Raw genomic sequence first — 26,139 nt, 5'->3', positions numbered from 1 at the left:
GATATCGGGGATAACTCCCCTGCTCACCTTTGAAATAATGCCATGGGATCTTTTACATCCACCTGAGAGGGCCTTGGTTTAGCGTCTCATCCAAAAGACAGCACCTCCGACAGTGCAGTGCTTCCTCAGTGTCAGCCTAGATTTATGTGCTCGAGTCCTTGGAGTGGGACTTGAACCCACAACCTTCTGACTCAGAGGCGAGTGTGCAACCCACAGCTGACACATGAAGAGTGTACTTGAAAAGAACTACTTTGCAGGGGTATGGGGTAAAAGCTGGGGTGTGGGACTTAATTGGACAGCTCTTTCAAAGAGCTGACACAGGCACGACTGGCCAAATGGCCTCCTTCTGTGCTGTAAGATTTGATGATTTTACGATTCTGCATTTAATAAATTGAAGTCGTTCAGCTTTAAATGTCTCTAACTTTAGTGCCCGTGCTCAGGCCAAACTGCCCATGTGACTTTGTACATTCTTGGTAAGGTCAAATGCTGTGACTGCCGTTCCGCTCTGTTGCGTAACTGATATGCTGTTGGTCAGACTTTAGGCTTCTAGCACAAAGGACTTTAAAGTCTTCATAAAAAGACTTTTTTTTCCCCCTCATTGAATATAAATATCTAACGCACTGTGGTAAAGCACATCAAAACATATCATCGCATGACTTTTCTACAAAGGCTTTGTGAGAAAAATGACGCACAGTTCTTCAGGAACATCTCCCTCTTCAAAAAGTATTTTTTTCAAGCAAATCTTTATGAAGGCGCTGGCCCTTTAAAATCAAAGGTGCAGGAAGCTTGCAATATATTCTCCTGTCAGTGGAGATAAAATGGAATCAAGTTTCACTGATGGCGATTGTTACGAAAAGAAGTTTAACTCTCGGATCTATTTGGAAACTTATTATATTTCTCCACTTGGTAATGTGCACGAAAAGGACTGTCTGCCGTTTTTTCTGAGGAATTTGGTAAATGCCTTTTCCCGTGGTGAGTAAATTCTTTGGTTCTAATTATCCAGTCTGTCTCGTTCAGAAGTGTGAACGAGAATTTGTGGGAAAGCACCTATGTGCTAGTACTTATCTGAATACTCATTACGTTTTGTATCAGTTATTCAATGGAGGGTTTCTGCCAGCACAAAGCTGCTGGAGGCTGAAAGCAATTCCTGAATCCGCAGCAAGATCAGCCCCAGACAGTACTTTAGGGCCTGGAGTGCGTCAGTAGATCTATGCCTTCCTCCCCCACTCCTGATGGTTAGTGCACTGGAACAGGGCTCCTCTCCACAGCACTGTAGCCTCTATTTTTTTTATTCATTCACGGGATGTGGGCATCACTGGCATTGACAACACTTATTGGCCATCCCTAATTGCCCTTTGACACGACTGAGTGGTGTCATGTATGTAGCACACAAATCACTGACTCCACACGGTCTGGTGTTGATCTTATTACTGTGACCTTAGTCCTTTATTGAACAGCTCCAGTCCTCCACAGATGTGGTGGGCAGCCTTTTATACTGCCTCGTGCAGGTACTTTCAGGTCTCCCACCACAGCGCCCTCTGTGGTGCACCATTGTACTTATCATACATTTAATGTACCAGAGCAATACCCAACAAGTGGCATGCTGGGACATTTCAGAGGGCAGAACATAAGAACATAAGAAATAGGAGCATAAACAGGCCATACGGCCCCTCAAGCCTGTTCCACCATTCAATATCATGGCTGATCTGATCATGGATTCAGCTCCACTTCCCCGTCCGCTTCCCATAACCCCTTATCCCCTTATCATTTAAGAAACTGTCTATTTCTGTCTTAAATTTATTCAACTTCCAGCTTCCACTGCTCTCTGAGGCAGTGAATACCACAGATTTACAACCCTCTGAGTGAAGAAATTTCTCCTCACCTCTGTTTTAAATGGGCGGCCCCTTATTCTAAGATTGTGCCCTCTAGTTCTCGTCTCCCCCATCAGTGGAAACATCCTCTCTGCATCCATCTTGTCAAGCCCCCTCATAATCTTATACGTTTCGATAAGATCACCTCTCATTCTTCTGGATTCCAATGAGTAGAGGCCCAACCTACTCAAGAGGGGTTCTTTACCCAGGCCTGAAGGCAGGCATTAGGTCCTTTGCATATTCCTGCTTAAGGCCCTCACTCAAATATTGCTTTGCCCTGAGGCAGCCAGCGCCATCATCAGCTGCACTCAGGGAAACCAGCCTTGCTGAACACCTGCAACAAAGAAGGTAAGTAACATACCTGAATGGGCAGGTAACAGGAGCACAGCTAATTTTCTAGCTTTGGGTACGTATTCCTCGGACTTCACCCCAATAATCAGGACAGAAAAGCGTATGTGCCAAACTATAAAATGTAGAAAAGCTGTCCAAAGGCTTCAGGAAAGCGACCCTGAATATAGGCCTACAACATGTAGATACGCTGTGCGGTAGGGTGTGTCTCTGTCATAAATTAAGCTTCAGGTATTCCTAACATTCCATGACTAGTTGTGGAAAGCTAGGATGCTGCCTTGGTATGAGGAAGTATCAATATGAAGTAAGGATTGAAACATTGGAGCTATTTTCAATGAACAGAAGAGATTGAGGGGGAGACATTGCCCTGCGCCCCATTTGGCGGGCGGTAACCAGCTGGGGCCAGGAGGTCCTGTGCCCGGCGCAGAAGACCCGCCCCCGCCGCTGAATTGGGCTTACTGCCCCTCAAAGGAAGTGGAGCGCAATCTCCCGCACTCCACTTCCTTTAGGGGCGGGTCCAGGGCAATACTGGGGTGAAGACTGCAGCGCTTATGCTGACGCGCTTCAAAGCCTAAAGGGAAGGGCCGCTGTGCACTCTGAAAGGCCTCTGATGGGCCACCAGGGATGTGTGGGACCGGGCCTGCAGCCTGGCACCCAAATCGGAGTGCTAGGCTGCACAATGGCGGCCCGGACCACCATTGGCCGCCATACTGGTGTCTACCTGAGAGTCGGCAAACTACTTAAGATAGCGGCGGGCAGAGTGCTGGGATGACCGATAGCAGCACAGACTCCACAGCCAAAGCGGCAAGGGGCCGCACAAGTGAATCGGCTCATTTTTATTTGACCCGCCGACCAGCTGCCCTTTAACTTGCGGCCCCGCGAGCAGCTGGCCATCTGGTATGTGTCCCCTGACGCTGTCGCTGTCATCGCCCGGCACAGCTTCAGGGGACGCATACCCAATTTAGGGTCCGGGGTGCTAACGGGATGCTGCGCACGATGACGTCAGCACCACAGCAGAGCGGTGCGCGATCAATTACCACCGCCACCGCTAATCTCCCGCCAAATTTAGCGGGAGTCGTTAGAGGCACCGCTCTCGGTCGCAAAGTCGGTAATGACTCAAATTTCTCCCCCTTAGATTTTATAATGAGAACCACTGAGTTTAGGAGATTGGCAATTCAATGTAGAATTAATGGGCCCAAGTTTCGGGCCGTGCCTAAAACGGCGTAGCCCGGACCTGGACGCCCGTTTTTCGCGCCAGAAAGTGCGCCTAAAAAAAATTTACCTATTCTCCAGCTCCCTGCAGGAGCCGGGCACGGCACAGCATGAGCTGTGGGGGGCGGAGCCAGATCCCTGCGCTGAAAACAGTGCCGGGACCTCTGCACATGCGCGCTACAGTGGGCGCGCATGTGCAGTAGCTCCAGGCGCCCAAAACTGTGGGAGGGGCCCGAAGCACGCAGCCCCTAGCCCTGGCCGAATGGCCTTACTGGGGCTGCGTGGATAAGGCTCACCTCCCACCCGACCGGACCCGACTCGACCTCTGCTTCACCCTGCCCCCCCCCACCCCCAGCGACCCGAACTCCACTCCCCCCCCCCGGCGACCCAACCCCCACCCCCCCCCCCCGAGACCCGACGCCACCTACCTGTAAATCCAGCCCGAAGTCTTGGGCCCGGCCGTTCAGCCTCCTTCTCTCCACCCGCCCTTCTCCCCCTCCCCCCCACCCCCTTCTCCCCCTCCCCCTCCCCCTCCCACACCCCCTTCTCCCCCTCCCTCTCCCCTCGCTGTCAGAAACACAGACACTGACAGACAGAGAGTGAGAGACACACACAGACAGACAGAGAGGTAGAGACACTGATAGAGACACACTGGGGGGGCCGTCCCAGCATGCTGTTGGAGGACTCCCGGTGCTGCAGTCGGTAAGTAGAAAATGTTTTATTTATTGATTTTTTTAAAATGTTTTTATTTTTTATTAATTTTTTTTGATTGATTTATTGGTTGATTTATTGATGTATTTATCATTTATTATTGATGATGGCTCTTTATTTGTAAAACTGAAGTGTTTAATGTTTGTAAACTTCCCTTTAAACCTCCCCCCCCCATTCCCTACGCCTGATTTGTAACCTACGCCTGATTTTCTAAAGTGTCGACAAGGTTTTTTCGAACGTACAAAAATCTTCACTTACTCCATTTTAAGTTAGTTTGGAGTAAGTTTTCACTGCCTAAACTTTGAAAACAGGCGTAAGTGGCCGGACACGCCCCCTTTTGAAAAAAAATTCTGTTCTAAAGTGAAACTGTTCTAACTGACTAGAACTGGAGCAAACTAAATGCCGAAAATTCAAATTTCTAAGATACTCCATTCTAAACCAGTTGCTCCAAAAAAACAGGAGCAACTCAGGCCGAAACTTCGCCCCAAGGTACTGCAGTGTCCATCATACCCATCTTATTGAAGACTTCTATTTGTATTCTAAAATGGACCAACGGATTGATTCTTTCAAGAAGAAAATGACACCCTTATGCTTGAGATTTGCTTCCTCGGTCACTATACTAGCAGTTTTACTCTCGAGACTGTTTACTGTCTGCTTTAGTATATATTTTAACCTAAAATTAGAAATAGGTTTAGATTGGAAAAGGGATACCTCTTCATCTGAGCCCTATAACTGTTACTTAAGTACTATTTGACTTGATTGTTACCACTTTCTTTCCCAATTAATGACCGATCCATGGTCTCTAAATTGTCAGACTGCTTGTCCAACATCCAGTTCTGGATGAGCAGAGATTTTCTCCAATTGAATATTGTAAAGGCCGAAGCTACTGTTTTTGGTCCCCGCCACTGACTCCATCCCGCTCCCCAACTTCTGTCTGAGGCTGAACCACAACCTTGATGTCATATTTGACCCTGAAATGAGCTTTCGACCACATATCCACAGCATAACTATAACCACCTATTTCCACATCCGTAACATTCCCCATCTCCGCCTCTGCCGCAACTCATCTGCTGCTGAAACCCTCATCCATGCCTTTTGTTACCTCTAGACTTGACTATTCCATCGCACTCCTGGCCAGCCTCCCACATTCTACCCTGTGCTTTATCTTCTCTACGACATCACAAACACGCATTTACAAGATGGCATCAATGCAGGAACTTGTCAGGTGACCTGGATCCAACATTTGCTTGATGAGAGCACGTTTTACAATTTGTACTGTGCGCTCTGCTGCACCATTTGAAGCAGCGTGGTGCGGTGGAACTTTGATATGTTTCACACCATTTCTGCTCATGAACTATGCAAATTCTTCTGAACAAAATTGTGGTCCATTATCAGACCCAATTTCTTCTGGGAGGCCATATGAAGAAAATAATCTTCGCAAATTGTCTCATGATTTACTTGTTGTTATTTTCCGCATATTCGCAAATTATCTACGGTTTTGCTTGTTGTTGTTTTTCATATCGGAAACATCTCTACCCACTTCGAATGGCTTTTAATCACAATGAACAATTGCTGTCCTTTTAGCTCAGCAAAATTGATATGTAGCCTTTGCCGCACCCTGAGAGGCCATTTCCATGGGTGTAATGGTACTGATGGTGGTTTCTTGCTTACTCATTGACATGTCATACACTGACTAATGATGTACTCTTTATCCTTATCTAGACCTAGCCACTATAAGTAACTGCATGCAAAACTCTTAGTCAAGCACATTCCCAGGTGCTGGTCATGAAGATCTCCGAATAGTTTGGAATTTGTTTGGGATAACCACTCTTGTAGCCCACATGATACAATCTTTATCCACGGCCAATTCATTCCTACAAAAAAAGTATGGCTGAAAATCTTTTTCTGTTACCTGGTTTGGCCAGCTATTTACTATATATCCATACACCTTTGACATAACTGGGTCACGTTTGGTTGTGTTGTAGAAAAATATTTCCGAGACTGTATAATATATAAAGAGAGGTTTATTAAATCGGAGACAAAGCTTTGGGAGAAGTGTTAAAGACCCCTGTCTTTGAACCAGCTTCTCAAATTGGTATCTTCAGTGAGGTTCTTTTATCTTACAAATTACGTCACTTTACAACACATACTTTAGCACTACAAAGCTTTTACTATCGAAGGCTAAGCTTTTGATATAACCCATCCTGCATTGTGACAGGGCAGTATAAACAAGTGCAGGCTTTTGACACCAGTATAAACAAACATACTCAGCACTTAACTCTCCAGTGTTCATTATCTCACTTTCCTATCTCCATAACTCAAGGCCAGCATACCTTGAAGTCTAACTGTTTAAAGCATAATGCATCAGTATTGTCCCTTACAAAATTCATTAAAGGGGAAAATAAAACAAATGTTGGTCCCGTATACTAGTCAAGTATATGTCCAAAAATACACTCCAACAATATTCCCCCTTTTGGTCTTGGAAGATGTTCACGAAATCCAGATGACCACAACGATAGTAACATATATTCGTCCTTTGGGGTATGTTACTTCCCTGATGTTCCGTATGTCCACCTTGCCTGTAGCTCTAGGCTACCCTTCAAAGATAGTGGTCGGTGTCATTGTCGTCTGTTTCTTCATCCTTGGTGTCTTCAGGTATTTCCATCAGATGTGCTTCTTCTTCGGCGATTACACTGGCTACTGGCATCAGTCGAGCCATCATAACTTTACAGCAGATATTAAAACACCCGATAATCAGACAGCAAGTAATTATTATTACAACCAGAATAATTACTCCATACATAAGATAGGACCCCCAGGATCCCCCTAATGGCCAGTCAAACCAGCCAGATCCTCCTGCTGTTGTGGATAACTTCTTTACCTCCCTTCTTATGTGATCAGCGAGGTTGGTTATGTTTTCTGAATTATCGGGAATGTAAGTGCAACATTCAGCTCCAATTAAGGCACATGTGCCCCCACTTTGTGCTAGTATATAATCTAGGGCCATTCGGTTCTAGAGTACCATTGTGCGTATGGCTATCATTTCAGCCGTTATGCCCTCTATTGCTTCAGCAGTGTCGTTAACTATCTGTTCCAGTACCCTCTCTAGGTTACGTAATTCACCCATGGTGTGTCCTATCCCGAATGGGAGTATCATGACCCCAAATAGCCTCTCTACCGGAGTAAGATCTCATCTTAGTCGACCTGGTGTCTGTACTTCTGTTAAAGTACGTACCCGTCTGACAAAAGGGACCACTTATCCCAAATAACAGGACCCCCTCCAGTTCTGAGGCAACCAGGGGTAGGCCTTATTCCCCCACACAAAGTAAGTGCCATTGTATGCTGTTAGATTCGATCCCAATCTCTCTCTCAGCCCCCGTCGCCACCTAATCTTAGGGTCCCAGTCCTGGCTACTTGCCTGATTCTTCAAACCCTCTATTTCAAAGAACCCCTGGTTTGTTGTTTCGCTGGCTATTATGTTCCACCTGGTGAGGTTAAAGTATTGCGTACAATTGCTATATCCTGCTACAAAACCTGTTTCCTCACCAGTCAGGTCTCTAGTGAAGCAAATGTCAGCGGTGGGCCTTCCAACTCCTGAGGTGTTGGTCAAAACCAGGAACGGGGATCGTACCGACCTATTGTATTCCGGCTGGTACCATCCGTCAAATGCATCCAAAAGGTAACCCCCCGATCTCCACGTTTCTTTATCCCCACTCTGGTTCCAAGTATCATTTACTTCCCCTGTACCGTTTTGTCGTATTACCCACTCTGCTACTTCCGAGATGTTAAGGGAGATTGACCTCAAAGGGATGCCTCCTTTGCTATGTATGGGGATGTACGAACATACCCAGCAACTAGAAAAGTTCTCATTTTGCGCATAAACATAAGACATGTACAAAAAGGTATTTACATGTAACTCTCGTTTCGGTGTAGCTAGCAGGCCGGACCTAACATGAACTATGATAATCGCACCGATCGCAATATATAATTTCATCATCTTATTACTCTATATTTAACAAATAGTCAAAGGCAAAATGACCAAATGGCTTGCTTGAAGAATCTCTCGCTGTCAATCTGTAAATAGACAAACAACAACAATTAATACGTGTGCTAAACGACTGGTTCAAAAACCTTAAGCTGGGTCCAATGCTTCCATTGTCCGCTCCCTTTCACATCGATGCAGGCACAAGTGTCCCCGCTGATTATAACCTCATATGGTCCTATCCATTTTGGGGCAAACCCCGGTTTTCCCGGGAGGACCCTTACCATAACACGACTTCCTGCCAACGGGACTTCAGGGAGCTTTGTAAGCTCTGCTTCCGCGTCTCTTTCTTCCTGATTGTCCCTAACTAATTTACGCATCCCTTTTAATTGAGTACTTAGTTCCAAAACATACCGATTTATTTTGTCTTTTAATGGGCCTATATCAGCCCCACCTGTTATGATGTTCTCTGGTAATTGCATCGCCCTTCCTGTCATTAGTTCATAAGGAGTTAATCTGGTTGTCCGGTTTGTCGTGGCTCTTAACTTCATCAATATAATGGGTAATACTTCTGTCCACGTTTTTCCTGATGTTTGCATGGCCTTTGCCAGGGCGTTCTTAAGGGTATGGTTCATGCGCTCTACCATTCCAGAACTCTGCGGGTGGTAGGGGATGTGGAATTTTTGTTTTATGCCCATCAGCTGGCATATTGTTTTTACAATTTTCCCGGTGAAGTGGGTGCCTTGGTCGGAATCTATTTGAAGAGGCACTCCCCATCGGGGAATCACCTGCTCGGTCAATATCCTTGCCACTGTTGAGGCAGTGCAATCACGTGTGGGGAAAGCTTCCACCCACCGGGTAAATTGATCTATAATCACTAGGCAATATCTTTTTCCATGGGATGGGGGCAAAGGACCTGTGAAATCAATTTGTATGTGTTCCCATGGCCCCCGTGGACGGGGCTGGTGTCCCATTTTAATTTTAATGGGCCTGCCTGGATTATATTGTGCGCACGTAACGCATCGATGGCAATGTTTGGCAATATCTCTCCCCATCCCCTTCCACCACCAATCTCTTCCAAGACTCCCGGTCATGGCCTCTCGTCCCGAATGGGACAGGTCATGATGCAACTCCAATAAGGTATTCTGTATGCATTCAGGCGCCATTACCTTGTCGTTTCGTCTCCAAACGTTATCCTTCCCTTGCGTTGCGCCCTGCTTTGTCCACATACCTATTTCCTCCTCAGAAGTGTCCTGGTGTAGTTTCTCAATACTTATCTGTTGGTCTCGGGCCCCAGCGGCACTGACTGAGGCTTCCTCACACTCTTCCTGTTCTAATGCCTTGTTCTAATGTTCTGTACAGCTATGTCTGCAGCTTTATTTCCCTGGTGACTCAGCCAATCTGGACTGGTTCGGTCCGGCTCCCTCCTGTGGGCTTTAATTTTAATAACCGCTACCTGTTGTGCTTTATTACTGGCTGCTAAAAGAGCTTCTATTCTCAGCTGATGCTTTATGGGATGTCCGCTAGTTGTGATAAAACCCCTTCTCCCCCATGCTGTCATATAATCATGTACTACCCCGAATGCATATCTACTGTCCGTATAGATATTAACAATCTTATTTTCCGATAATTCCAGTGCCCGGGTGAGGGCTACCAGTTCTGCCGTTTGAGCTGACGACCCCCCATTAATTCACCCTGATTCAACTGTCTCTAGATCCTGGTTAACTACGGCACATCCGGTACGAGGTAGTCCCTCTACGTATTTTCGTGAACCGTCCACAAACAAGGTTTGTTCTGCGGTTTGAAGGGGGGCGTCTTTTATTCTATCCTCTTCCATATCCTCACATACCTCTTCGCAAAAGTGGGGTTCCCCCTCACCCATCATACCTTCTGCGGGGTTGTTTCCTACATCCCTAATTATGGTTACCGCTTTGTTGGGTGGTAAGAGGACTGCGTCCCACTTTGCCCGTCTCATATTAGATACAGTTCTCAGTTTTCCTGTGTTTAACATTTCTACCAATGTGTGTTTGGTGTGGAGAATGATGTTTCCAGTCATCACCACAGGCTCGCTTATTTTTACCGCCCAAGCTGCGCAATCTAGCGCAGCTATACATCTGGATAACCCAGTCACCACCGGGCTTTCGGTGGTAGAGTAAGAGACTATAGGTCTCCTTTTATCCCCGTGATCTTGGGTGACCACGGCCATATAGAACCCACCTTCATTGTTACAGTGGATGTGGAAATCCTTACCCATATCAGGCAGTCCCAATCCAGGTGCGGAGACTAGTTCTGACTTGAGTTTACTATACACCTGTTCTTGTTCAGGGCTCCACTCTATGAGGTCTAGGGCCGGTTTCCCCCCTTTCACTAATCTTTGTATTGGCTCAGCAATTTTTGCAAAATCAGGGATAAAGTTCCGGCTGTAATTAAAGAGGCCCAGTACCTTCCTCACCCCCCTAACTGTTACTGGTCTAGGCATGTCCTTGACAGCCTTTTTCCTATCCGAGGGCATTTCTTTCAGCCCCTTTGAGAGGCAGTACCCTAGGTACAGGACCTGGGATTTCCCTACCTGGGCCTTTTTGGGGTTAACCTTAAGGCCCGCCGCTTCCAGAGCCCTTAATACTAAGTATAGGGTTGCCAGATGTCCTTCCTTGGTTTCTGAGGCTATTAATATGTCGTCGACATATTGTAAAATACTATTTCCTGCCGGTACCTCTATTTGTTTTAGTATATCCCTCATGACTCGATGGAATATGGCAGGACTATTATGGAATCCTTGTGGTAATCGGGTCCAAGTATATTGTTTATCCTCCACCGTGAAGGCAAATTTTTCTTGTGATTCTGGGTCGAGAGGAAGGGCCCAAAAACCATTGGCTATGTCTAGGACTGTAAAGATCTTATGTTCAGGGGATAATCCATTAAGGATTGTGGAGGGGCTGGCCACTATCGGGTGTAATTTGGGGGTGACCTTGTTAAGGGCAGTGTGGTCGATAGTGAGTCTATAACTCCATCTGGTTTCCCTACCGGCCATATTGGGGAGTTAGTGGTGCTAACTGTTTCTTTTAAGATACCCTTTTCCACTAGCCCTTTTTATATTTCTACAACCGCTGTTCTAGCTTCAGGTCTTATAGGGTATTGTCGATGTGGTTTATGAGGTGGTACAGGAACTTTAATAGGATCCATCTTCGCCTTTCCAGTATCTAATTTTGTCTGTGCCCAGACCCCGGGCACAGAGGCACATATGCCTCCATACCCTCCAGTCCCGATAAGCCAGTCAGTTTTTGTGGCTGAAGCTACACCTAAACTTTCCACATGGTGGGCTATCTGTCCTATATCTCCCTTACTGCCATCCGCCTTTGGCCATGTCAGTTTCCCCTTGCCGCAATCAATCAGGGCCTTAAATTCCCTCATTACATCATTCCCCAATATTGTTCCCTCACGATTCTTGCATATGTAAAATCTCATGGGTATATATAAGTTATCAATTTCCACCAATTGGGTGGTACTCAGGTAGGCCAGTGTGGGCCGTCCATCTATTCCGTTTATCAGAGCCTTCTTGTCGGTGACGGGAAGGGGCATATTGGTAATGGATATTGAGGCTCCCGTGTCCACAAGCATCTCACACTGTCGGCCCCCTACTAGTGCAGACACATATATCCTTCCCTCCTTTTTACTTTGTACAGGGGCCGCCGGACATCACCAGGTGGCTTTGTACGCCTGCCACTGCTGGTATTCCTGTTCTGACAGGGTCCTTGCCTTATTAGGATAGGCATTTTTACCATAGCATGTCGCTTCCAGGTGCCCTTTCTTACCACAATACGTACATTGCTTTTCACTGCCTTTCCCTTTGCATTCCCTGGCAAAATGGCCCGGTTTTCCACAATTATGGCAAGTCCCCCTTTTCTGCCCTCCTCCTTTTCCCGTGGCAGAGACCTTTTCCTGCTTTATCTTTGTCTGAGATTTTTCATCGCCCCCTCCCTGGACGCCGCTAGCCCACTCGACCAGTTCATCATAATCCTGGGTTACAATTACTCCCATTTTTATAATGGTCTGGTGTGCAGCGGATAGTCCATCCTTGAATGCCTGAATAAATGCTCGGTCACCGCGGCCTGGGTTTCCCTGTCCAGAGCATTCTTGATATATCTGGAACAATCGTTCCCCATACTCTGAGGCTCCTTCCCCTTTTTGCTGTTTGGTTGTAGTAATTTTACCCCAATTAGTAGGGGCGTTACCTAAAACTCGTTGGATCTCGGTTTTCAAAGGGACAAAGGCCGCCTGTTGACCATCTACTTCGATGGTTAAAGGTACCGCGTGTGTCCAACGTCCCCCTGAAAAGTCGACATTGGCTGCTACCGCGGCTCCTCCGGCCACTACTCTCCACCGATCTGCCGGGCAAGCCGCTCGGACTAGTTGGTGGATATCTCTGAGGTGTAGTTGGTGGCCCACCCAAACTGTATCCAGCTCTGCCCAAAATGTAATATTCGCACATCGGGGCTGTAATTTACCCAGGGATGCCATTATCTGCTGTCTTTCGCCGGGGGTAAAGGGCTTATAGGTTGCAGTGGGATTTGCGGCCATCCCCCCTCTTGTTACCGGCGCCACCGGCAGGGTTTCTAAATCTTCCTGACCCGGGGCGGTTGCTTCGCATTGATAATTCTCGTAAGGGGGCAGCGATCTCCCCATTGAGATCGATCCTGGATCTGTTGTTCCAGCACCAGGCATTTCTTTTCCCACTCTATATTTTTCCTTTGTGCCTGGTTTAATTGTTTACTTTTTTCATCCATTTTCTCTTTAACCTCCTTAACCTGTTCAATTAGTCCAGCTAACTGATGCACCAATAATACTCCGGCTTTTTTAGTTTTATCTTTCTTTTGTTTAACTATCCAACTTCACTGTTGTTCTAACGTCTGGGATACATCCCAACCGTCCTTTTGCATTTTCTTGATTAAGACCTGTCGATCGGTCATATAGGAATTAATTAACGACCCGGACGGCCCGCGTTTTACATTCCCTTCCTTACCTTCCATCTTCGCCAGTCTCGGACGTTTCCCTTTGTTCCTGTAATACTCACAGCCACGACTACTCTGTGGGGACTCTTTGTCTTCGCAACAAAGCTAGCGTGTTTCCTTACCACCGGAGTTTTTTTTTGGCTCTAGGTTGGAGTGATCAGTTCCCTTCCGCACCGACCTTATTTACCAAAGGGAAAAATCAAACTGGTTAGTCAGCCTCCTCCCGCTATCTACTTACTCGTATCTTATACACTATCCCGTCGTGCCCGTACACCTCTCTTTTCAGTCTCTAACACCAGATTCCAGATACTGTCTTAAGTGATCACGTCTGATCAGACAGTATCCTGTCGTGACGCCATTTTGTTGTGGAAAAATATTTCCGAGACTGTATAATATATAAAGAGAGGTTTATTAAATCGGAGACAAAGCTTTGGGAGAAGTGTTAAAGACCCCTGTCTTTGAACCAGCTTCTCAAATTGGTATCTTCAGTGAGGTTCTTTTATCTAACAATTCCGTCACTTTACAACACATGCTTTAGCACTACAAAGCTTTTACTATCGAAGGCTAAGCTTTTGATATAACCCATCCTGCATTGTGACGGGGCAGTATAAACAAGTGCAGGCTTTTGACACCGGTATAAACAAACATACCCAGCACTTAACTCTCCAGTGTTCATTATCTCACTTTCCTATCTCCATAACTCAAGGCCAGCATACCTTGAAGTCTAACTGTTTAAAGCATAATGCATCAGTATTGTCCCTTACAAAATTCATTAAAGGGGAAAATAAAACAAATGTTGGTCCCGTATACTAGTCAAGTAAATGTCCAAAAATCCACTCCAACAGTTGCTCTGCCAATCTCTTCAGCTATGGCTGGCAGTTCATCAAAGTATGAAAAATAGAACACTTTTTCCCTATTGGGTGTAACTTGTGATGGGGATAGGAACCTAGACATAGCATCAGCAGTGCTGTGATCAGCTGATCATCTGTACTCAACGTCAGACATATATGCTGACAAATTCAAAGCCCATCTCTGCATTCGGGCTGCAGCTAAGATTGGAACTGGGGACTTTGGATGGAGGATTGCTGTCAGGGGCTTATGATCCATAACGATGGTAAACATATGACCATACAAGTATTTGTGGAACCTCTTGACCCCAAAACTTAATGCCAAAGCTTTCCTTTCGATCTGTGCATAATTACGCTCACTGGCACTGAGAGTGCTTGAAGCAAAAGCAATTGGTCTCTCCTCCCCACTATGTAATGCATGAGAGATCACTGCCCCAACTCCATAGGGAGAGGCATCACATGCTAGCTTAATCGCCTTAGATACTTCATAGTGCACTAACATGGTACTCTCTACTAATTGGCTATTACACTCTTTGAATGCTGCGTCATGTTCTTCTGACCACTTCCAATGGATCTGTTTTTTCAACAGCTCATTCAGTGGATGTAACACTGTAGCCAAATTTGGTAGGAACTTCCCATAATAGTTCAAAAGACCCAAAAATGATCGAAGTTCAGTGACATTCTTGGGAGTGGGTGCATTTCTAATTGCATTCAGCTTTCCCTTGGTTTGATGTAAAGCATTTTTGTCTACTCTGTGCCCTAAGAACTCCACTGAGTTTTGAAATAACTCACACTTGCGAGCACTCACTCGTACTCTGTGCTTCTCAAGTCATTTGGGCAATTCATTCCATATATTATTATGGATTTGCCTGTTTGGTACTGAAATGAGTGTCATCTAAATAACATACAATCCCTCCAATGCCTTGCAAAATCTGGTTCATCACCCCTTGGAATATAGTGGGGGCGGAAGACACTCCAAATGGTAACCTATTAAATTGATATAGGCCTAGTTGAGTATTTATAGTCAAGCATGACTTGGACTCTTCATCTAGTTCAAGTTGTAAGTAGGCATTTGTAAGGTCTAACTTTGAGAAGATCTGGCCACTTGTCAGTGTTGTGAATAAATCTTTTGCATTTGGCAATGTATTGGGGAGATTACCTTCTAGAACCTGGTTTACGGTTATTTTATAATCACCACACAACCTTACCTTACCATCTGACTTAGGTACAACAACAATGGGTGTAGCCCAATTACTTAGATCTGTCTTAGAGATAATTTTGGCCATGACTTGCATCAATTTTTTTGGAGTAAGTTGTTTTTTCTGCCGTAAGTTAAAAAATGCCATTTTCCCCCCCAAATTTCCTCCAGAGTAAATTAGTTAGGTACGATTTTTTTTAGGTCAGTTTTTTTTTCAGAAGGGAGCGTTCCCAGACACTTACGCCAGTTTTGGCCATTTATGCCACTTTGGCTAGCAAAAACTTACTCCAAATTGACTTAGGTCAGCGTATGTGGCCAGCTCTGAAAAACCTTCAGACAGTGAAAAAAAAGCAGCGCACATTCAGCAGACATTAGGGCAGTGATAGGGGAGGGAAGGGAACTGGAGAGGACCTCAACAACCAAGCACCAAGCATTGCAAGGAAAAGCTCAAACAATTAAAATACTAACAAAAATGAAGTAAATCCTGCCGGAAAAATGTGAGCTGCTGGCCGCGATGTCACAGGGGGGGTGGCGATAGCCAGAGAGAGAGAGAGAGATGCTGGTATACAAAACATTCTTTCTCCTCCTCCCCCCCGCAATACACTCTTTCTCTCCCCCACCCCCAAAACTCTCTTCCTCCCCGCCCCACCCCCCTCCCAATCAAAACTCTCAAGCACACACAGCCACTAAATAAAAAATAGAACCAAAGTCCTACCTCGCCCGGGAACTCAGCGAGCCGACCGGCCGGTGTGGGAGGCCACTCGGCCGGGGATAGGGTGCGGCGAGATCGGGCATCCCTTCGGCCAGGGATAGGGGCTGCGAGCATCGGGTCCTGCTCACAGTCCATAGGGCGCGCTGGGAGGGCAGGAGCACGCGCGCAGCCCTCACTGAGCAAGCGCGCAGGTGCCGGCAGTGCTTTCTGCGCTGGCCTGTTGCTCCACCCCCCCCCCCCCCCATAGACTGCACACCATGCCATGACTCTGGGAACTCTGAAGAGTGGCCAGGATGGGGCCCCTTTTTACTGGCGCCCTTTCCAGCGCGCAAAGTCGGCGCGCTTCAGGTCAGTCCGCCAAAAAAAACGGCTTGGCCAATGTTGGGTCCCTTGTTCTAGTCTTTTGAGTTCTTGCTCAACTTTTTCCTTAAGTGTGTATGGTACGGGACGTGGCTTGCAGTAAACCGATCTAGCGTCCTTCTGTACCCTGACACTCGCCGTGAAGCCTTGGATCGGACCAACTTTCTCGCAGAACACCTTTGGATACTTCTTGATGACATCATCCTTCGATGCAAATCTCATTTCAAAACAAAAAAATCCAGCTTTAGTGATCCCAACCAATTTCTACCTCGTAAGGCAGGCTTGTCTCCTGCCGCTACTAAAAGAGGCAAGCTCTGAAATTGATCCTTGTATTTCACCGGTACGGTGATACGTCCTACCACAGGGATTTTCTCTCTTGAGTAGCCTCGCAGCTCCATCTTCGACTTTTCCAGTGGAAAATCACTCAACTTGTCGAGATATAGCGATTCCGGTACTACGCTCACGGATGCACCAGTGTCGATTTCCATGGATACCTTGGTTCCTGCACATCTACTTGGATGATGATACTTTTTGAATCGCTGTTAGATACCCTCTTGCACCTTATGATATGTATCTCTTCGTCCTGTTGCTTTTCTTCCATGCTATGTAGTCTGTGGCGATTTCTACTTATAGCCTTGAAAGTTGGCTTACTCTTCAGTCAGCATGCCTTTGCAAGATGACCAGTTTTCTTGCAGAAGAAACACTCTGCCTTCACGTATGGACAACTTTGAGCAATATATTGTCCCAGGCACCAATAGCGCAACTTCAGTGCTCTGTTACCTTGACTAGATGCTGAGGCCTTGTGGCCCAACTGCCTTTTACTTTAACTTGCAGGCGATTCACCTCAGTTGTCTGACGACTGGAGATGGTATGAAATTCTCGGGAATATTGGTTGGCAATACCATTGACATAACTGTCTGATAAGCTAAATCAAAAGTCAAGTTAGGGGTTGTCAACAATTTTCTTCTGATCGCTTAATTTTATCATCCCACAAACAAAGCGGTCACGCAATGCTCGGTCCTGAAAGTTTCTGAAATGACAGTGAATGGATAGTTTTGTTTAATGCTACAATGTACTTACTGACACTTTCATCGGTTAATTGATTTTGTATTCCAAAACGATAACTTTCAGCAATTTCCAGGGGCTCAGGACTGTAATGCTGTTCGAATCTCCATAAGTGGTGTGTTCTTTGGCTAGACAGGAACAAGCAAATTTTTCAGGGTTTCATACACCTCGGGGCCTGCTTCCGACTGGAAAATAGACCGTTTTCTTTCTAACACCACCCGGTTACGGTTTTCATTATTGGGGACTTCAACGATAGTATTTACGGTGAAAAACATTTCTAGCCGCTCCACATATGCTCCGAAAGTCTCTCGGTCCTAATGGAATTCAACCAAGTGCCCTATTATTCCCATAGGCATAGCCATCTGGACTCTGGCAGTTCAGCTTGCTTGTGATTGTGATTTACCTTGGATTTCTAGCTGTTTTGCAACACAAAGGATCTCTCTGTTGTTTGGCTGGAATCATCCACCAATAAAAATTTCAGCTAGGATATCAAGGAATCCGATTCTTCATCGCCAAGGTACTATATCTTCTCCACGACATCACAAACAAACACTTACAAGATGGCTTCATCTGAGGAACTTGTCAGGTGACCAATCACCTGATGCTTTCATTGTATTTCCAGTATGGCTGCATTATCACAGTAGTCCACTAGGTGGAGCAATAGTCCATTAGGTGGAGCTATATATTACATACCCTACGTAAAGTTGATCCAAAACTTGGTTGCTTGCGTCCTAACTTGCACCAATTCCCGCTCACCCATCACCCTTGTGCTCACTGACCTACATTGGCTCCCGGTTAAGCAACGCCTCGATTTAAAAATTCTCATCCTTGTTTTCCAATCCCTCCATGGCCTCGCCCCTCCCTATCTCTGTAATCGCCTCCAGTCCCACAATCCCCGGAGATGTCTGCGCTCCTCTAATTCTGTCCTCTCAAGCATCCCTGATTGTAATCGCCCAACCATTGGTGGCCGTGCCTTCTGTTGCCTAGGCCCTAAGTCATGGAACTCCCTCCCTAAACCTCTTCGCCTCTCTACCTCTCTTTCCTCCTTCAAGACACTCCTTAAAACCTACCTCTTTGACCAAGCTTTTGGTCACCTGCGACTCGGTGTCAAATTTTTTATCTCATAATTCTCCTGTGAAGCGCCTTGGGACGTTTCACTACGTTAAAGGCGCTATATAAATACAAGTAGTTATTGATGCTGATGTTTGAATTATTCCAGGTCTGAAAATCCGTAGACTGCTTGAAATTGGAAGTGGTCCCTGCCTTCACTTAGCTCTCTGTGCCTCGGGCCATGTGGAGGAAATTGTTGTGACCGATTATGCTTCCAACAACCGTCAGGAAATTGAGCTGTGGTTACAAAATGATCCTCGAGCCTATGACTGGAGCCCATTTGCAAAATTTGTTTGTGAACTGGAAGGCAACAGGTATTTATTAATTTGATTTGTTTTGTTTTTGTGAAAGGTAAGGAGCTGATTTGTCTGCACAGCTCCGTGTGTTACAGAGCAGGATGATCCTGGGCTTATCCCTAATCTGTACTGAATTTAGCTGATCGCATCTGGTGTGTCAAAGTATCTGAGCCACTCCTTTCAATTACACTTTGAATCAGAGCAATTTGCTGTTTTGGCCAGAAATTAGGAGGAACAGGGCAAGGATCGACTCTGTTGCAAATAGAGATCATTGCTGTGTTTAGGTTTGATTTGTAACTTGCAGCTCAGAAGGCTCTTCAATCAGGTTCACTTAAAGAAAGGCACATATAGACTTTGAAAGGTGTTGAGCATCATTATCAGTTAACAGGTTCCTCTGTAAAGCCCAGAAAACATTGTAATTAATAGGAAGTAAAGTTACATAGGATTACATTGGATATTTGGCATAGAAACTGATATGTCCTTACTATACAGTATAAATGCACACGAGGCCCATACTTGAGAGAAGGTCACTCTGTAACCAGTTACCTTTATTACCAAGACCTCAAGTGATGAAGGTGGGTGGAGCTTCCCCTTTTATACCTGAAAGCCCAGGTTAGGAGTGTCTCCCACAAGTTCACCCCCTTGTGGTCAATGTTCTCAAGGTGTACAACTTAGGTCAGCTTATACATGGGTTACAATGATAGATGAATACATGACAGAAACAGACCATTTGGCCCAACCAGTCCATGCCAGTGTTTATGCTCTACTCGAACCTCCTCCTGTCTTTCCTCATCTAAATCTCTAGCATAACCCTCTATTCCCTTCTCCCTCATATACTTGTTTAGCCTCCTCTTAAATGCATCTATACTATTGGCTTCAACCACTCCCTGTGGTAGCGAGTTCCATATTCTCACCACTCTTTGGGTAAAGAATTTTCTTCCGATGGTATCAGATACAGTGATCCTCACAAAGTGAGTGACCCAGCCAGACTCACTTTGCTTTCTTCTCACACCAATCCGTGGGCTCCCTAAATATTCTTTCCAAATAAGGCAGCAGTCTATATATACTTCCAGCATTCAGGTTTACTGTGTACTATGCCGGCTGCTTATGGTGGAGGTTGCTTAATGCAGGGGAGATAAAACAGATTCGGCGACTGCTTTGCCTGATAGTGCTGTGCGAACATGATCCTGACCTCCCTGGGGTACAACACCTCAAACTTCCCTCCCATTCTCAGTCTGACATTTCCACCTTTGCATAATCCCAACTGAGCTCAACTCATTTTCAGGCGACCGTCAGATGTTTTTTCTTAACACAGTCACCATCAAGGTTTTGCCACGGAGCAGCCTCTCAACTGGGAACTTATCAGAAAAAAACGGAGCCGTTAAAATAAAGTTTGAACCACACATTGCAAGTCATCTCTTTTAACATGGACTAAATAAATTTAACATACAAAATTCTTACAGGGCGCGACAGGGTAGATGCAGGGAGGATGTTTCCTCTGGCTGGGGAGTCTAGAACCAGGGGTCACAGTCTCAAAATAAGAGGTCAGCTGTTTAGGATTGAGATGAGGAGAAATTTCTTCACTCAGAGGGTGGTGAATATTTGTATGTTAAATTTATTTAGTCCATGTTAAAAGAGATGACTCTCAGGGGGTTGTAAATCTATGGAATTCTCTGCCCCAGAGAGCTGTGGCGGCTGGGTCATTGAATATAGTTAAGGCAGAGATAGACAGATTTTTGAGCGATAAGGGTTATGGGGAGTGGGCAAGGAAGTGGAGCTGAGCCCATGATCAGATCGGCCATGATATTAAATGGCAGAGCAGGCTCGAGGGGCCAAATGGCCTACTCCTGCTCCTATTTCTTATGTTCTTATGAGCAGGAGTAGACCATTCAGCCCCTCGAGTCTCCTCTGCCATTCACTAAGATCATGGCTGATCTACTACCTTAACTTCACTTTCCTGTAATATCCTACATCCCTTGATATTCAAAAATCTATCGATCTCTGTCTTGCATATACTCAACGACTGAACTTCCACAGCCCTCTGGGGTAGAGAATTACAAAGATTCACCTCTGAGAGAAGAAATTTCTCCTCATCTCAGTTTTAAATGGGTGGCTCCTGATTCTAAGATTATGTTCCCTAATTTCCCCTATGAGTGGAAGTATCTTCTCTGCATCCACCTTGTCGAGCCCCCTCATTATCTTAGATGCTTCGATAAGATCACCTCACATTCTTCTGAACTCCAATGAATATAGACCCAACCTACTCAACCTATCTTCATAAGTCAACACCCTCATCTCTGTAATCAACCTAGTGAACCTTCTCTGAACAGTCTCCAATGCAAGTGCTCCTAATTCTTATGTTCTTAAATTGAATGTGATTCTCTGTAGAGTCTTGTCCCATACACTGAATTCATATCTTTCAGGGAATGCTGGGCAGGGAAAGAAAAGAAGCTGAGAGATTCCATCAAACAAGTTTTGAAGTGTGATGTTCATCAAAGTAATCCTCTGTATCCAGTGGAATTGGGACCTGTTGATTGTTTGTTGACTTCCTTGTGTCTGGAAGCTGCCTGTAAGGATAAAGCAGCATACTGCCGTGCCGTGAGAAATGTAACCTCTCTATTAAAACTAGGTGGGCTGCTTATTTTGATTGGCGTTTTGAACGAGACTTTTTATAAGGTTGGTGAGTACAAGTTTTCATGTTTGTCATATGATCGGGTCTTTTTGGAACAAACTTTGAAGGAAGCTGGTTATGAGGTAGAGCAGCTTGAAACTTTCACCGACCCTGACAAGTCCGCAGACACTGTGTCAGACTTTGAGTCGGTATTTTTCCTAGTTGCCCACAAGCATAAAAATGCTTAGTGCTGAATCAATATCGCAGCTGCTGCAGATCTATTCTGTTCAAAAGTGATGAAAAGTGTATGTAGAAATAAGAGAAAGAATAAAAACACACACTATTAAACCAAATCAAAATGCTTTTTTTATTATTGAGAGTTTATTTAACTCAGAAGGGTTTTAATTTCAATAGAACCTGATCTAGACTGACACTCCAGTGCAGCTCTAATGCATGGCTACATTGCTAGAGTATGCTGTCCTTCAGATGAGGTGGGGTGTTAACCATGGTTCAGTGGGTGGCACTCTTACCTCTATTCTAGAATGTTGTGGGTTCAAGTCCCACTCCAGGCACTTGAGCACCACAATCTAGCCTGACAGATCAGTGCAGTAGTGAGGGAGTGCTGCACTGTCAGAGGTCAAATTAGGTTCCATCTACCGTCTCACGTGGAGAGGAAGGATCCCATGGCACAATTTCAAAGAAGAGATGGGGAGTTCTCCCTGGTGGCCTGGCCAATATTGATCCCTCAACCAAAACCTAAAAACAATCTGGTGATTATCACATTATTATTTGTGGGATCTTACTGTGTGCAAACTTTTCAGGCACTACGCTAGTCAGACGTGCACTGCGCACCATATTGGGTAACGACAAACAAGAGGCGTCCTTTACGCATGTCTGAAGCCTGCTTGAGGTCCCCGCTCCAACATTTATTTGCCCTGAGGCAGCCGGTGCACTGCTGCCCTACCTTAGGGAAGCGAACCCTACAGAATGCCTGCTATCCTATAGAATGCCTGCTATCCTACAGAATGCCTGCTATCCTACAGAATGCCTGCTATCCTACAGAATTCCTGCAATCCTACAGAATGCCTGCTATCCTACAGAATTCCTGCAATCCTACAGAATGCCTGCAATCCTACAGAATGCCTGGGCATTGCAAAGAGATCTAACTTTGCCAAACAACTCCACCTCACCAGAGAGATAATCTTGGAGCTAATAAAGGTTTTCAAAAGTCCTAAGTGGAGCAACTCCTTTGTAACAAAAATGTAGCAGATTGTAGCAAGGTGTACTCCTTGGTCTCCTTATCTACGGAAGGCTATACTTGCCTTATAGGCGGTGCAACAAAGGTTCACTGGATTGATTTCTGGGATAAGAGGGGTATCCTATGAGGAGAGATTGAATAGAATGGCCTAGATACACTCTGGAGTTTAGAAGAATGAGGGGCGATCTCATTGAAACATAAAATTCTGAGGGGGATTGACAGGGTAGAAGCTGACAGATTGTTTTCCCTGGCTGGAGAGTCTAGAACTAGGGGGCATAGTCTCGGGATAAGGGGTCGGCCTTTTGAGACAGAGATGAGGAGGAATTTCTTCACTCAAAGGGCTGTGGATGCTGAGTCGTTGAGTATATTCTAGGCTGGGATAAATAGATTTTTGGACTCTAGAGGAGTCAAGGGATATGGGGATCAGGCGGGTAAGTGGAGTTGAGGTTGAAGATCAGCCATGATCTTACCGAATGGCCTACTCCTGCTCCTAATTCTTATGTTCATATGTTCTTATGGGTACAATGCCATTCAGATCATAGATCAGGCAACACCATGTGTATGTTTTCATGTGCGCACCACCAGCCACTTTGAAAGCTGGAGCACAGTTCATGACTCAGCACAAATCATTAGGAATATAACTTCAGATTTATCCACAATCATTCAAAGAACCAGAAAAGGAAAACATGGATTCAGAGTTTATAGATTCTGTATAAAGCTGTAAAATAGAAAAGGTTGAAAGAAGCAACACTTCAAGTTAGCCGAAGTTGGCTTCACACAGTTTGGAGCTGCTACTGACCTTTTGCTGCAGAAAGCCCTCTCAAATTATTAATTTCTTCATCGCTAAATGCTGCACTGGTTGAATAGCATTAAATGGAGTATGCATAAATAAAACAATCAGAAGCTCATGGACAACTGTAAACTGCACCATGGAGCATTGGTGGATTTCATTTGTGTTCGAATCTTCGGCTAAACTGCTCTATGCTCCTCCAAAATGTGCCAAAAGATGATGGATTGAAAGCAAACAGATTGTTGAATTTAACTTGTGACTGGAAAGAATAAGCCTGAACTATGTTAGACTGTATTTTACATTTGAATTTTCCACCTTTCCTCTCCTGAATGCTTTGCCTTCTAAACTAGGGCTTGTTTCCATGACGAGCATCTGATCTCTAGCCCCTTACTCAATGGATATTCTTTGAGCCTGGACAGTGATCAATAATAGGTTATTTGACTTCAGAGACATTACAGCCAAGTCCAATCCTACCCTCACCTGAAAAATATCCCTCCTGCCCACACACACATATTCTATCATTGGATGGAATTCAGGACCAGGAAACTGACTGAATTTTTTCTCTCCATGGCCCAAGGACATTGAGGTGAATTATATTGCTCTTACACAGTCTAGAGATTCTACCGTGCATTTTTCGGCCCATATGGCTCATTATCAGATCATTTATCTCTGAGGTTTGGCTCAGTGGGTGGCACTCTTGCCTCTGAGATAAAAGGTAGTGAGCTCAAGTCCCACTCCTGGGACTTTGAGCACAAAATCTAGGCTGACACTCCATAAAAATATAAAAACACAAGAAATAGAAGCAAGAGTAGGCCATTTGGCCCCTCGAGCCTGCTCCACCATTCAATAAGATCATGGCTGATCTGATCATGGACTCAGCTCCACTTCTCTGCCCTCCTCCCATAACCCTTTCTTCCCTTATCTCTTAAAAATCTGTCTATCTCAGTCTTAAATATATTCAATGACCCAGCCTCCACAGCTCTCTGGGGCAGATAGTTCCACAGATTTGCAACCCTCTGAGATAAGAAATTCCTTCTCATCTGTTTTAAATGGGCGGCCCCTTATTCTGAGACTATGTCCCCTATGAGTGGAAATATCCTCTCTGCATCCACCTTGTCAACCCCCCTCATTATCTTATATGTTTCGATAAGATCACCTCTCATTCTTCTGAACTCCAATGAGTATAGGCCCAACCTACTCAACCTATCTTCATAAGTCAACCCCCTCATCTCCAGAATCAACCTAGTGAACCTTCTCTGAACAGATTCCAATGCAAGTATATCTTTCCTTAAATACGGAGACCAAAACTGTACACAGTACTCCAGGTTAGCCTCACCAATACCCTGTACAGTTGTAGCAGGACTTCTCTGACTTCTGAGCAATGTTCCCCGTCATTTTTGGAGGGCGCACGGCCCCTTTCTGTGTGGCCCATTCAAATTTCCACGTATGCATGGTTTTTGCCATGAGAATGCCCTGGAGCCGGCTGTGCGAGACCTGCAGATAGCTCCGTAGCTGTGCAGCTGTGCGGGTACACTGGTACTGAGGGAGCGCTGCACTGTCGGAGGTGTCATCTTTTGGCTGCGACATTAAACCAAAGTCCCATCTGCCCTTTCACATGTACATAAAAGATCCCATGGCATTATTTTGCAGAAGAGTAGGGAAATGTGGGGTATCCTGGCCAATATTTATCTCTAAACCAGCACCACTAAAACAGATTATCTGGCCAATATTGCTTTGCTGTTTATGGGACCGTACTGTGCACAATTAGCTGCGGCATTTCCTACATTACAGCAGCGACAACACTTCAAAACAATACTCAATTGGCTGTAAAGCACTGAGGTTGTTATATAAATGCAAGTTTTTTCTTTCTTTCATACCTTATACTGCATCTCAATCAATACTTACAGCTCTAATAATAACATTATGATCCCTAATCCTCTTTTTGAAGAAAAGAGTTATATTTGATCGTTTGTTACGGGCCGAAATTGATGGCCTTATCGCCCACTTCCGATGACATTCCTCTGGTCGAACTGCCCAGTGCCACTTTCATCGTGGCCTGGAGCGGGCGGGAGGGGAGAGCCGCCGGGAAGCGCCCGCCGACTTCAGCGGACGGCCGATGCGCGTAAGTAGACTCCCGCCTGCCGGGATGTGAGATTGGTGCGGGCGGGAGTCGGCGGGAGTCGGCGGTGAACCGTTGCACAGAGGCTGCTCTGTCCCCGACGGTAAGTGTCAAGATCCTGTAAAAAAGGTGAGTGAAGTTTATGTAAATTATTTCTTTACAGGCACTTGCCTGGATGGGGTCCCCTGAAGGTCGTCAGATTATTTTTATTTTCGTTTTTGATGATTTTTTTATTTTTAGTTCTTCGACCCTCCCTGGGCCCGACTCCATCCTCGGTGGTACTTGGGCGGTAAGCGCCTTTGCCACTGAGAATGAGAGCTCCCGCCGGCTGCCGCCCAGATTGGCGGGGTATGTCGCAGATTTGCCGCCTGCCGACCTTCGATGGACCTGGGTCATGAAAACCCTGCCCAAAGAACCGTCAGGGACCTCGGCGGCCATCGGCGATCCTTTGGGCGGTACTTGGGCGGCCGGAGGCCTTCATCAATTTTGGCCTCTTAGTCCTCTGGAATCTGCCCTAAGTGAACCCCAGAAATTATCTCTAACTGGGCCCATAACTACCGGTCCAATTCGCCATTAAATATTTCTAGCTATGCACCTCCACTGGGATGTATAATCTAAACATTCATCAGCTCTCTGTAA

The 26,139-nt window shown here is 45.6% G+C and overlaps 1 protein-coding gene across 1 annotated transcript; it reads left to right on the top strand.

The window, feature by feature from the left end:
• The first annotated feature begins 515 nt into the window (after nt 1-515).
• On the top strand, nt 516-21,692 carry LOC139275902 (nicotinamide N-methyltransferase). Its single transcript, XM_070893123.1, has 3 exons — nt 516-972; nt 18,536-18,740; nt 21,146-21,692. The coding sequence occupies exons 1-3, from the start codon at nt 819-821 to the stop codon at nt 21,579-21,581; spliced, it is 795 nt and encodes a 264-aa protein (XP_070749224.1). The 5' UTR covers nt 516-818; the 3' UTR covers nt 21,582-21,692.
• Nucleotides 21,693-26,139: the final 4,447 nt, after the last annotated feature.

Source organism: Pristiophorus japonicus, chromosome 11 (assembly GCF_044704955.1).
Source record: "Pristiophorus japonicus isolate sPriJap1 chromosome 11, sPriJap1.hap1, whole genome shotgun sequence".
In the NCBI taxonomy this organism is placed as follows: Eukaryota; Metazoa; Chordata; class Chondrichthyes; family Pristiophoridae; genus Pristiophorus; species Pristiophorus japonicus.
This window is presented reverse-complemented; position numbering and strand designations above follow the sequence as displayed.

What these genes read in the sequence shown, in the direction of transcription:
- LOC139275902 (XM_070893123.1), top strand. Translation starts at nt 819, where the DNA reads ATGGAATCAAGTTTCACTGATGGCGATTGTTACGAAAAGAAGTTTAAC. An exon ending in GGTAAATGCCTTTTCCCGTG is followed by an intron (nt 973 to 18,535) that starts GTGAGTAAATTC and finishes GAATTATTCCAG; the next exon opens with GTCTGAAAATCCGTAGACTG. An exon ending in TGTGAACTGGAAGGCAACAG is followed by an intron (nt 18,741 to 21,145) that starts GTATTTATTAAT and finishes CATATCTTTCAG; the next exon opens with GGAATGCTGGGCAGGGAAAG.